This window comes from Ambystoma mexicanum, chromosome 9 (genome assembly GCF_040938575.1).
Source record: "Ambystoma mexicanum isolate Mex_15411 chromosome 9, UKY_AmexF1_1, whole genome shotgun sequence".
Lineage (NCBI taxonomy): Eukaryota > Metazoa > Chordata > Amphibia > Caudata > Ambystomatidae > Ambystoma > Ambystoma mexicanum.
The window spans coordinates 892,513,826-892,529,755 of record NC_090931.1 but is presented as its reverse complement, the minus strand read 5'-3'; the positions used below and the strand labels follow the sequence as shown (position 1 = coordinate 892,529,755).

Genomic DNA, 15,930 nt, shown 5'->3' with positions numbered 1-15,930 from the left:
TAGCCAGTTGAATCGTCCCTTTAACAAATCAGGTCCTATGAAGTCTGATGCCCAGGTACCGCAATAACTCCTGCATGCGGAATGAAACAAACTTAACCCTGTTGTCTGTGACTATGCTAGCCGGAACACCTTCCCTGTCAAACACCTTACTGAGAAATTCTATGATCTTCTCATTTGTCACTGTTTCCAACACCGCTGCCTTCACCCACCGCAAAGTGTAATCCACCAAAACCATCACAAATCTCAACTCTCCACCAATACCATCCATGGGACCCATGATGTCTAAAGCCACCATAGACCACACTTCACCCCGGAATTCTACAAGATAAATAGGCTACGGATGGAGCACTTAGCTTTTGTCGCTTACTGCACAGGCCACACACACTTTTATGGCCATCTCCACCTCCTCGTCCGTTCCCGGCCACCAGTACGACTCTGGCAATCTTCTTTTAGTGAACGACCTACCCAAATGCCCTTTGTGCGCCGACTCAACCAGCTTGCTCCTCAAACAGAGAGGAGGAACCAACCTGTCACCTCTCGAGATGCCCCTCAGGCCCTCTGCCATCTCGCTCAGAATATGCGCATATGCCTTCCCTTCTTCGTTGACATCCACATTCTCCCAGCCAACCCGCAGACCATTCTTGATCCACGACAACTCTGCGTCAACTGCACTCTCCTTGTCTCACTCGTCCTTATCAACAGCGGGAAGGATGGATGCAAGCTGGGTGCTCCTTTCTCGCTCCATGTCCCCAATGGAATCATATGTAGGTAATCGGGACAAACAATCCACAACCACTTTCTTGGAACCCGTAATATGTTCTACTCTGAAATTGGGCACTAGTAAATCCACCATCCACTTTGCTTTCCTTGGAGATACAGACCCCATGCTCTTGGTAGTCAGCACATATGTAAGGGGTTTGTGATCCATCCGAATCACATACAGAATACCCCATAGAAACGTCCTGAAATTTTTGATGTCCAACAGGCCAACAGAGCTTCCCTCTCAATCACAGCATAGCTAGGGGTGTAATAGTATAACGTTCTAGATACTGTGAACAGCTTAATTGAACTATAATAACACTCACGTTGTTTATAGTGGTATTCCGTTTTAGGGCCTGCAACTATTAAGTGAGCTTTTCAGTATGATTTGGAAAGGCGGCAGTAAGCAAGCGCTGCGCAGTCTGCATCTTGCACTGTTGGATATGGAGGGGGCCTTGTTTGGAAGACAAGAGCATAGGGAAAGTGAGGCCACATTAGTAAATGCAGCTTTGATGCTGTGAACGCTCTTTCTCTGTGATCAGTAGAGCCGGGTTAAAGATCTGCCGATTTGTAGTTTTCACACCAATTTGAAAGATGGGGGACTACACATCCCAGAATTCAAAGGGGGGAATGAACTGGATGCCCTTCTGATGCATGTCCACATAAAAGGTTAGCTCTGTAGACTGTATGAACCCTGGGCCTATCAGTACTTTGTTCTAGTATATAAACAGTTCCCCCACCCCCACTGTCCTTGCTGTAGATCTGCACATTGGCACTAGAGTTGTTGCTTAACTTGATCCTTCACCTGCCTTCTGCATATGACACTTGACTCAAGCAGGCAGGACAGATTCTACATTCAATTTGAAGTATCCAGAGCAATGGGGGTGAGATTTTTCCCAGGTCTATCCTCGATTTGTGACACCATCCATGAACGCATTACTCTGTCTCAACTCACATGACAACGGTCCTAATGCGCTTGGACCTGGAGAAAATTGTAATGTTGGGGCTGTGGTAAGGTGGTGGTCTAGGCCATATTTGTGCCGATATGTATTTTAACTTTGTCATTTTCAAAATGTTTTTGTGCCACTATCTTTAAGAAGGTAAATGAACATGTATTGAAAGAAATCAACAGCGCCCACTGAACGCTGTCCTGTTAGGATGACATGGTCAGTGGTGACTCCAACATCAGACCTTTGCAGTACACCAGGCAGATGGTAAACAAGCTATAGTGATTTGATAAATATGCAACCTTTCGGTGAGTGTGTATTGGCTATAACATGTTTACAAAAGAAACACAATGGCATGGTCTTTCAGACCTCACAAGTGACTTTTCTCCCTTTTAATGGGATAAAGCGTTATCAAAACAAACTTTTATGACTGATCGCAGCGAGGGGTCATGATGCACATGCCATGTGGTTCCAAAATAATGCAGGTCGAGGCCGATTTTCAAAACGATGACCTGTGACTGAGCAGCAAGCTCATTGCTCAAAATGTGCATTTTAACACTTCTACTAGTCACTCTTTCATTCAAGGCGATGAACGAGTGAGTGACATGAAAGACCAGCTCTGCAGTCGCCTTAGATTCCTAGAGGATCAGCACAAAATGTGCAGAGACAAGTTTCAAAATGCTGACAATTTATGACTTTAAGAAAATATTTAAGATTAGTTGACGCCACCTGCTATACCGCGATTACCATGATATACCGTCATTTGGCAAAAAGGTTACAAATACCGCCATAAAACCAATACTGTGACACCCCTCAGCATAACGCCTCTCGGCATCCCTAAGAACTCTAGAGGCAAATGCAATCGGTCTGAACCTACCATCCTGACACTGCTCCAGCACCGCACCTAGACCCACGTCACTCGCCTCCACCGTGAGCACAGTCTTACTTTTAGGATTGAACAAACTCAATGAGGGAGCCTTATCCACATCCTCCTTCAACTTGACAAACTCCTCCTGACAACTGTGACCACCCAAACCTAAAATGTGTCTTCAAAAGTGCGCGCATGCACACAGTTTTCTCAGCATTCGACTGAATACATTTCATGTTGTACCCTCATTCCCGGGAACTACCTCAACTGTTCCTTGTTCACAGGAGAAGGGGCCTCCCTTATTACCTTCACCAACCCTTCACTAGGTTTTATGCCATTCACATCCAACGTGTGTCCTAAATAATTAACACTGAAAACACCCATCTGACACTTTGCTAACTTTACGGTGAAACCACTCTTCTTCAAAATTTCCATTACACAAACCGCTTTCTTATTGTGTTCACTGCGATCCTTTCCCTAAACTAAAATATTGTCCTGCAAGTAACGCACACTGCATACTTCCCCAAACAGTGTCTATATCAACCGTTGGAAAACAGCTGATGCCAAACTAAATGACAAGCAGCAAAATCTGTAAGCTTATAATTGGGTGACAAATTATGTAAGCGGATGGTACTCCTTGTGCAGGTTAATTTGATGATACACCGAAGAGAGGTCAAATGTGGAGAACCAAGCTGCCTGACCAATGGGCGCTAAAAAGTCATTTATATTAGGCAGGGGATGGCGGTCGACCCAGATGCTACCATTGAGTTCCCTAAGGTCGACACACATCCTGAGGCCACCATCCTGCTTGCGCGCAATAACTATAGGTGACAACCACTCTGAAGATTCATTCTCCTCTATTACTCCTACCTCCTTAAGTTTTGCAAGTTCACACTTTAATCCTTTTCTGGCCAATACTGGTACCTTCCTAACCTTATGGGCCTTACACACTGTCCCTCTCTTCAATACAATATTTTGAGAAAAAAACACACAACATGTCCAAAATGTCTGAAAACACAGTGGGATACACACTCTTCAAATAATCTGCCAACACACCACCCACCGCTCTTCCACAGACAACACCGGAATGGCCTTACCAGGGCGTATCTCAATTTCCAAAGCAGCTTGCTCCTCCCATCCCAGGACGCTCTCGCCTTTGGGCGCTACATACAGATTTCCTTCAGTTTTGCGCCCTTTGAACTCTATTACTCTATTCAAGCCCATTGATACCCCAAAACTTTGATGGGCACTTGCCCATATACACTTGGGTTGATTACAGGGGGATTGAGGGTCGACACTTCCTTTCCATAACTCTGCTTGTATAGTTCTGGAGAAATCATAGTCTAAGGCGAATCAGAATCTACCAACATTTCAATGTGTACCCCATCCACAGTTAACATGACCCACAGTCCTTCCCTAACTGCCCCCTACACATGTAACAGCACCCCTTCACGCTCCACACTGCTCACATGTCCCGCCATTCCATCGGCGCACCCTTCTGCCTCCACCATCCTGACCACTTGTCTCCCTTGCACACTGCCACTCTCGCTATTCAACTTGCACATTCTGGCAAAATGTTCCTAGGTATTACATCTTCTGCTTTCCACTCCCACGGCTGGGCACTTCTTGGCCCTGCTAGAGTGGTCGATCCACCCACACTTTCTGCACGCTTGTCTTTCTCGGGCACAAAATGTCCCTCTACTGATCTTGTTGGTGTGATAATCCACTTTTTCAACTCTACCCCTTTTCTCGCCACTACCCTTCTTGGGTGCTAGCACGACTTGCACTGATTCTCCCTGTGCCACACTCTCCGATTTCTCTGTTACAACTTGTACACTGGCACAGGACTCCTTGCAATTTCAATCCCTTTATCCAAAGGGGGGTTTCTGTCGATCAAAAGCCTCTCCCTCTCTTTGGCATTGCTTGTTTTCATCATCACCTGGTCTCTTATATATTCGTCCAGTACTCCTGTGAACGTACACGTGTATATGAGGGTGCCCTGGAAAAGAAGTGGTATTGCTTCAACACAACATTGAGCCTTTTCCAAAAAAAGCCCTTGCCATTTCTTCAAAGCTGTCTCGTATAAGCTCACTACGGTTTCCCTTTCCCCACCGCCAGGGACTCGCACTTCCTCACCCGGGAAATGCCTGAATACCCTGAACCCAAACAATTCAAAAGTGCTGCTTCCCTCTTGTCGTCTGTGTACTTAGCTCGCCGGCTTCTCTTAAGTACACCTTGAATGCGTCTATCCAGAAGGTCCCATGCTATAGGAGGCTCACCAGGACTCAATAGGAATGTGGAAAATCACAGGGGCTATCGTGGGAGAGAACTGCACCTGCATGTCTACCTTAAGGTGCCGTCGGAGTGGCTGGCAGGATTGGGGTCGACCAATCCTTGTCGCGGGTACAGCTGGGCAGCACGGCAAAAATGCAGGCTGAGGCACACGTGATATTATCCTTGTTGCCAGTGAAGTAAGGTATGCGGCACAGCACACAGTAAGTGAAACAGGGTTTATTGTCAACGAAACTGGCACTGTGGCCATCCAGCCGTCAAGCCCCTCAACAGAAAAAAATGTGGCACCCTGGCCAATAGAAAACTCGCCAGGGTTCCATTACAACAAAGTACCCGAATCATGAGTGCCTTTTCTGCTTCTGTAGGTTTGGTGATGACACTTGGCAATACATTATCTGAAAGGGAGATACCAAGTTCAAATAGGTTTACGTTTTTTGGATCTGGGTTATCCACTGAAGAGTGGAATGGAGTGATGGGGCTGAAGAGGAGAGCTTAGTCCTAGTTTGCTGATTGTTGATGTGATAATGGATAGGCCTGCAGTAGCCATGTCTGTGAGATTTGTGCTTGTAGTGTAAGGTGAGAGTAGATTGTAGAGTGCAGACAGTTAATATGATAGAACAGGGGGTAGGTAAACGAGGGTTACCAGTAGATGGGGTAAGGCTTTGGGTGCCACTTATTGAGGAAAAACAGAAGAAAGAATCTAGACTGTGTTATGTGCCAAGGTACACTATGTTAGCAAAGCACACACGCCCACGGCCCTTAAAGTGATGTTCGCCTCTCCTCCAAGGGACAATTGGCATGCTTGGGTGATTGAAATGTGTTTGTACTCTTTACCCATAGAAATACTTGTATATCACCCTAAACACTTGCTGCTGGGATGTGTCATCGGCAAGTTTGGATTACAGCAGAGCTGTGGTTACCCATACCACACTCCACCCCCCAAACCTTCACCCCACTCAAACCTGGCAACAAATGAACCTCTGAACTATTTTACCTAGCTTGGTACCTGCAAATTACCCCTCTAGTGTTCTTACTGATGCTGTAACCATACTAATGCATGATACAAATGGGTTTGCAGTGGGTGCATATCCCCCATTTACTGTCTCACTGGCGTCTGAACCTGTCACCTTTAAGTTGCGCACAGATCTTGCAGCAGTTGAATTGCTGCACCTGGAATGTTTAATTGGAAGTGGAAGTGGGACCCTGCAAGTTACAGCCTTCTCCCTGTAGAATATGCTTAACTACACTGAATTTGTGTGTACGTCCTAGGACTCTTCCCCTAGTTACATAGGCTCAATTCCTGAATCCTGCTTCTTAGGCAATTTCTCCAAGTAAATATTCTTTTACAAAGCTTTCGGATCCCCAACATTTTTCATCTAATTTCATGCACTATCCAACCCCATTAGGCCCACTCACTAATGCTTCCTTATTGGCAATGCTGTTCGTGTTAAGAAGAGTGATATTATCTTGAAGAATGCCTTGAGGGTGGAGGTAATAGCAGGAAGCAAGTGTTTTTTTCTTTTCTTTTACCTATATATCTCTTCCTCTAATCTAGGGTTCTCTAGTGATCATCCTAGTCACAACTAAAACAAACCCCTTCTTATATCAATTATTTGCCTTTTGTAGATGATTCCTAAACCTGCTGAACCATCCAGACAGCATGAAAGCCATCCCGAAGAGACAGAGGAGGAACTGCTTGAGCACCAGACACTTCTGGAGGAGCCATTTGCTGACCACTTAGCTGCTCAGAAAGAAGCACAGCTCCTAGCTAGCCTGGTGCATGTTAAACAGGAACCACTGGAGAGTGAGGACGATGAACCTGAGCTGGAATCGGGAAGGAGGCCCAGTGACCAGGAGCTTCTCTTCCGGCAGGTACAACTCCTTCCTCTATAAGACCGGTATAGCACCTTTGGTTTAGAAGCTGCTCCTACTACTTAGAAGAAATATGATCTGCAGCTGAGCAAAGAAGCAGCTTTATCTTACCTGTTGGGTAGGCCTACTTTTCATTAGTCATCTATGACATCATCTTCTGCTTCGATCAATTACAGCTCCTTCCGTTTTGGTCAAGACATTGTCTTTGCACCTCTGGCAGGTGTGGGTATGTAATGATATGATAGATACTGATTCTTCTTATACTAGGTATAACCCCCACTTCTTGCATGCCCCAATCTGAGCAAACATGGACTCTATCCTCCAAGCACCTCCACACACTTAGCTGCTCCTCTGCTGACGCCCACAACTTTGATTCCAGGTTGCTGCAGACCCTGCCTGTTCCTGTGCAGGGTGCCATCTTCTCTACCCAGCGTTTTCCCTGGTCAGTCTCTTCAAGAGGCAGCCCAGGACACTCACTCTAAATACTGTACACCAAATGCCTTTGTACGAGCCAGAAAGCAGCCTCTGGTGGACAGATAACCACACAGGAGCTTGTTTAGTCAGCAGAGAGGAGAAGCCAGTCTGCATGTAATGAACAGCAGCCTATCCCCCAAGAAACAGTCCATTTGCTGGCAAGTAGTTGCATGCCTGCAGGGGATTGGCCGGAGCATAGTCCTATACAGGCAATGGGTGGGGGTATTGATTAGTCATAATTCAGGCTCACCCCTTTAAGTACTGTTTGAGGGACCCACTACTTTGTACTGTGTGGACACGTGTTGGCCCTACCTAAGGTTGAACTTATTTGTTGCTGCTTCTCTCCCACACAGCAAGCACTTGTCCTAGAGCAGCAGCGCATCCTCCAACTGCGGAAGTACCAAGCATCCATGGAGGCTGCAGGCATGTCTGTGTCTTTCGCCAGCCACCGACCCCTTTCTCGAGCACAATCCTCCCCCGCCTCTGCTACCTTTCCCATGTCTGTCCAGGAAGTGCCCGTCAAGCCTCGCTTCACCACAGGTAAGGATGACTGGTATGATTACTTCTAGTTCTCTAGCAATGTGTTGCATGCTGGCTTTAATCTTCGAACATCTATTTAGTGCAGGTTTTCTAACAGTCTCTGTTTCTACATCAATTGTCAAAGTAGTGGGAGAAATAATGAAGGGCTTTATGGAGTAGAGATTCTCTTATTATACAGACGTTGCCTTTGTGGTAAAGGTAAAAAGAATGTCATCCATGTTCCCTTGTATGTAATATTGTCACACATTGGCAGCATTTGTCTGTTCCACTACTTCAAAAACCTCCTGAAGCCTACTTTAGTACAAGCCCAAGCACTGTGCCAAGCTATGAATAATTCCACAAGTTGCCTGGTGCATAGCTTATGAGTTAAGACCTTATCTCAGAAATGGATTGAGCCTACAGTCCTCAGGTTGTAACACCCGACCAAGTTCGATAATTTGAGAACCTTTTAATTGGGCACCAGTAGCCCTTTACACAACTCTTAGTGGTGGGAGGAATCTAACATGAAGCATTATTTAAAAACCTGATGGAGTAATAATAGTGCATCTAGCACACCTTAGATTATGGCTCCATTAGTATCACTTTGCAGTGGCTTTCATAGTGCAGGTACGCATCATATGATCAGTATACTAAGATTTAGGAACCAAGAGTCCTTCGACACCATTATGGGAAGCTTTGGTAGACTGAACCATGGGAGCAGTTCTAACCCTCATTCACTCTGAAAGCTTATGATAATCTCTGGCATGCATGCTCATCAAGCAAGTAATGAGTGTGGAGAAATAATCAGATACATTTTCTTCTAGGATGTGCCTGAGCCAATTACTTCTCTTCCTGGAATTATGGGGAGCTCTGTACCACTCAGCATTGTGTTTTTAAATATAGGGAGGCCTGAGCCATCTGTCTGTCTCAAACTGTGGTGATACTTGCCCAACTCGGCTCCCTTCCTAAAATTATGCAGGGGTCAAAGCTACTTCGCTCATGCTAGATAGTGTGGAAGAGACCAGAGCCTATGAAATTGATGCCACTTTTGATTGTTCTCGTCTAGAGAAATACATATGAATAGGTACCCACAGAAATGTGTACATAAATGATGATCCCGTTCAGCTAATTGCCCCAATGCATACTGGCCTTTTTCATTTCTCCACATACAGGTCTTACTCTTCAAAATAGTTACTCTGTGAGGTGAGTGATCACCTGGGCGACTGCTGCTTCACGAGTCCCCTACAAAAAAAGGTTTTGCTCTTTTTTATTTTTTAACTCCTCCCCTAAACTGGGTATAAAAGCACCATGTCTCATTAAAACTTCCTATTTGATTACCAAGTGGTTTAAACCACAATCGGTCTTGGGTTCGAGGAATGACGAGAAATGTGACAAGAAAGACCTGGAATTTGAGTAATGAAGAATACTGGTAAGTATTCAGGCCATTAAAACATGGTCGGTCATCCTTGTCACAGTCCTCACTCTGAGGATGTACCAAGACGGTGGCGGAATCTTTCCAAAGATGTAACCAAAACAAGCACATGGCGACCTTGCTTTGGAAATTGTGCTGTGATGGCGAAGACATCTCATTTTTGGGAGTTCTGTACATCCTTATTAGGGCCACCTTAATCTTTAGCTTTTTCCCTTTCTCTTATTTGGCCTACTGACTATGTTTTTGTTGATCAGAGGGACTTCTTTTTTTTTTTTTTTTTTTAGGTGCTATGGTTTTCAACAAACCTTACACAAAATACAAATATATATATATAAAAAGACACATTTCAAATAGCAAAACCTTAGACAAATCACTGTATAAAACGAAATAATTCATATCAATTGATCCAAGACAAATTAAAAAAAAGAATATAATGCTAAAATAAGTGACACATTTTTCCCCTACATTAACTTGGACCAAAACAAATGTATCGAAAAATCGCTGTTAGTAAATTCATCTTCTTTACTCTAGAGGAATAAACAAATGGACAAACTGACCCAATGCTTTAAGGTTTCCTGCGAGGCAGTAGTGTCACAAAATCCACAACTTGTCTTGGTGCAAAGTGCAACCCTTCCAATGTTTTGTCTTTTCTATGGTGTGCAACTGATTTAGCCTAAAACGCATGTATAGGGCCGAACTCTGCTGCACGGAAACATTGCAAATACAAAGGTGTACAGTCTCTCCTGTGGGTGAATTGTGTGTATTCAGAGTATGTCAAAAAGGTGTTGATAGAATCTATGGTCACCACCCAATCATACATGAAATTATTTTGCTTAGCCACCACAGGACGGTGCAATAACTCCTCTTCCGACCACCTGATCACTTTTAAGACATCCTGCATCTAACTTCTGAAACAGTTAATCGAATGAATAGCTACTTCCTTCATGATGTTAATCAAATCACCAAACAATGAATTTTCTAGAGGATGCAAGATTTTAGAGTAGGTCAACAACTGTATACACAGGAAGCAAGTCTTCAGAGAAGTCGAGCACAGCTCATGCCGCATAACCGAATTGGGAATGGCGAGTGAAGTCCCAACACTTCTTTCCACGTTATTCCCTGACTTGGGTTCAGTAAACATATATCGAGACCATACAGCAGAACTGGCTCAATCTTGGCCAGATAAAAATATAAAATCGGCACTATAGATAACTTGCACACTTTTACAAAAAGACATTTCATTTGTGATGTGAGTGATCGAGCTTTAGCGTGTAAAACTGTCCTTCCACATTCTTAAAGAAGCTGTGTTAGTCAAATTGTAGCCGAAGTATCTTAATGACACTACTCAGTCAAGTCTCTCAGGGCCCAAAGCCCAATACATGATCTTTGGTTTGGGAACGCTCGAGAAAATAACCTTTGACTTAGTTCCATTCAGTGATAAATTGTTATTAGATGAATACTGGAAGAACAAATTCAATTTGCATTGTAGACCTAAGGCAGTTCTGTCAAAAAGGATGAAATCATCGGCAAAAGCAAGCCAATCTAGTCTTAAGCTTGCTAGCCTAACTGATGATATAGACCGCGCCTACCACAGAGAGTCCACATAACTCGAATAAAGATTAAAAAGAATTGATGCAAGTGTATATCCCTGTTTTAAACCCACATATGAATTAATCTTACTAGAAAGGGAACCCTCATGTGTAAGACAGATCCTAAGAGCAGTGTTTGTATGCAAGAGAGAAAGAAGCTGAACCAACTTAGGAGGAATGTTCAGTTTTAGCAATTTGGACCATATAACTGATCGATTGACAGTCAAATGCACTGGTCATGTCCAAGGAGGCCATGTAAACCGACCCCCCCCCCTTGACTGTGCTGAACATTTGTATAAAAGATGGGCAAGTATGGTGGCATTAAGAGACGTCTCCATATTTTTCCTAAACCCCAATTGGAATCTGGACAAAGCAGAGCAACATTGCAAAAATCTTGCAAGTGGCATTGATTAATGCAATGGGCCTATAGTCAGTGGGATTTGAAGGGTCACCCTTTTTGAAGATGGGAATGATAACCGATTGAGGGCCATACAGATGGAATAACGTGGGTCCTATACATTTGAGCAAAAGTGGTTTTAATAAGGCAGACCACAGTAAAGGGGAACTTTTCAAAACAAAGGGGGGAACATCGTCCGGGACAGGGGTCCTAGATGGCTTTAGATGGCCAATTGCCCATACAATATCCTCCTCCCACGGACACCTGCCCCAAGTTACAGGACCCAAAGTGGGGTCAATCAATTCCCAAAAGGGCTCCAAAAGAGAATTTCGAATGGATTGTGTCCTCCCACGTATTCCTCATGTTTGATATTTGTATCTCGCCAGCTTCGCTGATTCGGGAAAAGAAAATTCACGGCAGAGGGCGCTGTGCACAATGTCGTGGTGTCGATGTCCCTCGAGGGCCGCCGTAGCGTGTCAACGTCACCAGTAGTTCAAATAGCTTGTGCCGCGCTCATTGGATTCAGTTCTGTTTTTCTGATAGCTTTGCTTCGAGATAACGGCGCGCTTCGTTTTTTCTCAAGAAAAAATGTCTTCTTCTTTGACCCATTCTACCCCTAAAAATGTCACGACTGTGGGGCAAAAATGTTGATAACCGCGTCTGCCTTTTGGTGTTTGGGTTCCGACCATGGGACCGACGACTGCGGCTTCTGTCAGTGTATGACTGAAAAAGCACTTGCAAAGGTAATGGGGCGGGAAGCTTCGAAGGGCTCTTCGAAGAAATACAGAATGTCTGGTGTGTTCAAGGACTCTACTCTGCATAAGTACTCGAATAGCCAGACCCCGGTCGCTCCTTTGGACGACGCAGGAAAATCAAAAACGACTTCGGCTAAATCGAATAGTAAATTGGAAATTCGACATTCTCGACCCGGACACTAAAGTGTGAAGGTTTCGACCTGAGAGTCGAGTCTGGCTCTGATAGCGGCAGAGAAGCATAAGACATCGAAACAGACTATTTCATCGACACCATAGGCGCTGATCGCTTCGACGCCGAAGTCAAAGGAGACATGTCAATGGAGAAATGTACTCCTTTATGGAAGACGCCTTCGACGATTCCTTCGGTTCCCTCGAGGCAAATTCCGGTTCAGGAGAAAATGTACCGACCTGTACCGAAGTCAGACTTTTTAAAGTCAATGTCCTCTATTTTTGAGGAGGAAAGTGCCTCAGAGGAAGATATTTCTCCTTTGGGAGTCAGATTTGGAGTCAGATTTGGCACTAGAGAAGTGCCTGAAGAATTAATTGACCCTGAGCCAAGAATGAAAGATCTCTGCGACTCCCTCCACTCTGCCAGTGGTCTAGATACATCACCAGAGTTGGAGTTTGCTAAACCTGACCCTTCAGACCATGCAGATTCAGGGTACAGGAATCTTATGAACAGGGTCACTGACTACATGGATTGGAGTAGGGCCTCACCAACCTTCAAGCAGGATGACATGAGAGACATCCTGGACCAGGGTCCCCAAAAAGACCCAGTTCTTCCTTTTAATAAGGCCCTTCAAAAGAAGGTGGAAGCTAACTGGGAAACTCCTGAATCTAGCTAAGCTGTCAATAGGAGCTTTGTCAGGAAGTATAGACCAGCAAGCAGTGACCCTGATTATCTCAGTAAGGACTCTACGCCTGAGGCTTTGGAAGTCCAGGCTGCGACTTCCACCAGACAGTCAGCCTATCCCTCTATTGCCCCGGATAGAGATGATAAAACAGTGGACGCTTGGGCTCACAAGGTCTTTACCTTGGGCAGTATGGCCCTAAAGTCCACTATGTTACCTGTACCCTAGCCAGGTTTACCCATACCCTGTGGCACTGTGTTAAGTTGGCGGCCGAGCATATTCCAGAAGGTAAAGAAAGGGAAGGCTTTCTGAATATAGTTCAGGATGGCAAGGAGATGATGGGAGATGGTCTCCAATCAGGACTGGATACTACTGACAGCATTAGCAGATCCATGGCTGCAAGCACGGTACTGCACAGATTTGTGTGGTTGAGAAAGTCTGGGTTTGTACGAGATGTGTAGGCCAGGCTACTCAACATGCCTTTCGACAACTCGAGGTTGTTAGACAGCAAGGCGGATGAAAGCTTGGAGAAGCTGCAGACCTCCAAGGCGGCGGCTAAGTCCCTTAGCACCTCCATTCGGCAACCTTATTTGGGCTCATCTTCCTGGAGAGGTCATTCATTTTGTTACTATTCCTCATTTGGTAAAGGAAAAGGACAGGCCGTACAGAAAGGACAAAGAAACCTCCCTCTTGGTGGACGAGGAAGGGGTGCTAAATCAGCCCCAGCAGCGGCATCTTTGCCCTCAGCTGCTGCTGCAGCCGCCTCTAAGCCACTCTGAGGCCTTGACGCACAAGACCCCAGTGGGAGGCAAAATCTCTCAGCATCTGAACGAATGGCTGGGTATTACTTCAGATGCTTGAGCACTGGAAAGAGTAGCTCAAGGTTACTCCCTTCCTTTTCTAAAAAAGGCCTCAGGGTCATCCACCAGGAACCAGCTCTGTCAAAATTCCAGACCGGCTCCTTGTGCAGGAAATATGAACCCTACTAGAGAAAGGTGCAATAGAACAGGTACCTGTAGCGGAGAGGAACAAGGGTTGGTATTCCCCTTATTTTCTGATTCCCAAGAAGGACGGAGGATTGAGACCCATTTTGGATTTAAGACACTTGAACAAGTTCCTCAAGAAGGACAAATTCCAGATGGTAACCCTTTCTCAGACCCTTCAGGCTCTCCAACTCCAAGACTGGTTGGGATCATTGGACCTTCAGGATGCTTACTTTCATGTGCCAATCCATCTCAAGCACAGAAAGTACCTGAGGTTCGCGGTTGGCGGTTCTCACTATCAGTTTCGTGTTCTGCCATTCAGGCTTACCTCCGCCCCAAGGGTTTTCACCAAGTTGATGGCGGTTGTGGCAGCGAGTCTCAGGAGGTGGGTATTCACGTTTACCCCTACCTGGACTATTGGTTGATCAGGGCTTGTTCACCCGAACAAGCCCAGGAACATCTGAGAATCACCTGCCACTCCCTACACAGACTGGGCTTCTCCCTCAATTACAAGAAGTCTTATATCATACCATTCCAAAGACTCCAATTCATCAGAGCAGTCCTGGATACTTCCTCTGGGAAAGCCTCGCCTCCCGAGGTGAGAGCTCAACACATTCTGCAGATGCTAACGAAATTTCAAAATGCCTAGCATCTGTCGCCTTCGATTTTGTGAGGTTGCTCGATCTCATGGCATCCTGCATTTTTCTGGTGCCACAGGCCAGATTGAGAATGATATCCCTTCAATGGGCACTCAGAACTCAATAGTCACAATTTTCAGGGAACATGTCAGATCTTCTGCAAGTTCTGAGCAGAGTTGCTCAGGACCTAATTTGGTGGGCTTGCGAGGACAACATTCTCAAGGGACAACCTTTTTGGCAACCATGGCTGGAGATAACAGTAGTGACAGACGCCTCACGGGGTGGGGAGGCCATGCCAACGAACTGGCAATCAGCGGTCGTTGGTCTCCATCGGAGTCCAAACTACACATCAACCTTTGGAGCTGAGGGCAATCAGACTAGCGCTGATGGCCTTTCTGCCTTCTGTATGGGGAAAGAATGTCCTGATAATGATGGACAACACAGTGGCCATGTACTACCTCAACAAGAGAGGAGGCGTAGGATCACTCCCACTGTGCAGAGAGGCAATGCATCTCTGGTTCTGGGCAATACAAGAAGGAATCTCTTTATCAGCAGTTCATCTAGCCGGAGAGAAGAACACAATGGTGGATGGTCTGAACAGGCAGAACAGTCTCCCACGAGTGGGAACTAGCTCAGGAAGTCCTTCAAGAGATCTTCACCCTTTGGGGAACCCCTCAAGTGGATCTGTTCGCAACCAAGGCCAATCAGAAGTGCGGTCGGTACTGCTCAAGGGAATTTCCTCCAAAAGGAGCTCTGGGAGACACGTTCGTAGTGGACTGGGAATTTCCAATCCTGCATGCGTTTCCTCCAGTCCCTGTGAGAAAGTTCAGGAAAACCATGATCCTCATTGCTCCGGATTGGGCCAGGAGGACTTGCTATCCAGACCTTCTGGACATGTCCATCTGCCCTCCAATACGTCTTCCACAAAGAGAGGATCTTCTCTCTCAAGGGGAAAGTCTGGTTCTCTATCCAGAGGTCAAGTCACTCAGCCTTTACGCATGGTTTCTGAGAGGCTGAGATATAAGGATTGGGACCTCCGGGACGACGTAATGGAGTTCTTACTTTCGGCAGAAGGCCAGCAACCAAGTCTTCATACAGGTGTCATTGGAATAAGTTCAATAACTGGTGCAAAGACCAGAATGTGGACCCTTTTCAGTGTGGCACTACTATGGTGCTTTCTTTCCTGTTGCATCTGGTCAATCTGGGGCTCCAGATTGGAACAATAAAAGGATACCTAGCCGTGCTTTCCATCTTTAAGCGCACCTCTGAAGAGGTTTCCTATTTCAAGATTCCATTGATTGTCCAGTTTTTGAAGGGGCTCACTAACGTGTACCCTCCAGTACCATTTCAAATCCCTGCTTGAGATTCAAATCCCTGCCTGAGATTTGAATCTTGTGTTGAAGTTTTTAACATGTATACCCTTTGAGCCTTTAGATTCCTGCCCGTTAAGGCTTTTAACACTGAAAACTGCCCTTTTTGTGGCACTGACATCTGCCCGCATGGTTGGTGAGTTGCAGGTTCTCTCATGCAAACCTCTGTATACTACTTTTCATA

General features: G+C 45.5%; 1 protein-coding gene across 6 annotated transcripts in view; it reads left to right on the top strand.

The window, feature by feature from the left end:
• HDAC4 (histone deacetylase 4) overlaps positions 1-15,930 on the top strand; it is a 2,586,716-nt gene that overhangs the window by 1,831,942 nt on the left and 738,844 nt on the right. For all 6 annotated transcript variants that reach the window (XM_069616020.1, XM_069616021.1, XM_069616018.1 and 3 more), the window contains 2 exons: positions 6,493-6,738; positions 7,566-7,752. In XM_069616020.1, coding sequence (XP_069472121.1) covers positions 6,493-6,738; positions 7,566-7,752 — 433 coding nt within the window. The remainder of the gene's footprint in view (positions 1-6,492; positions 6,739-7,565; positions 7,753-15,930) is intronic.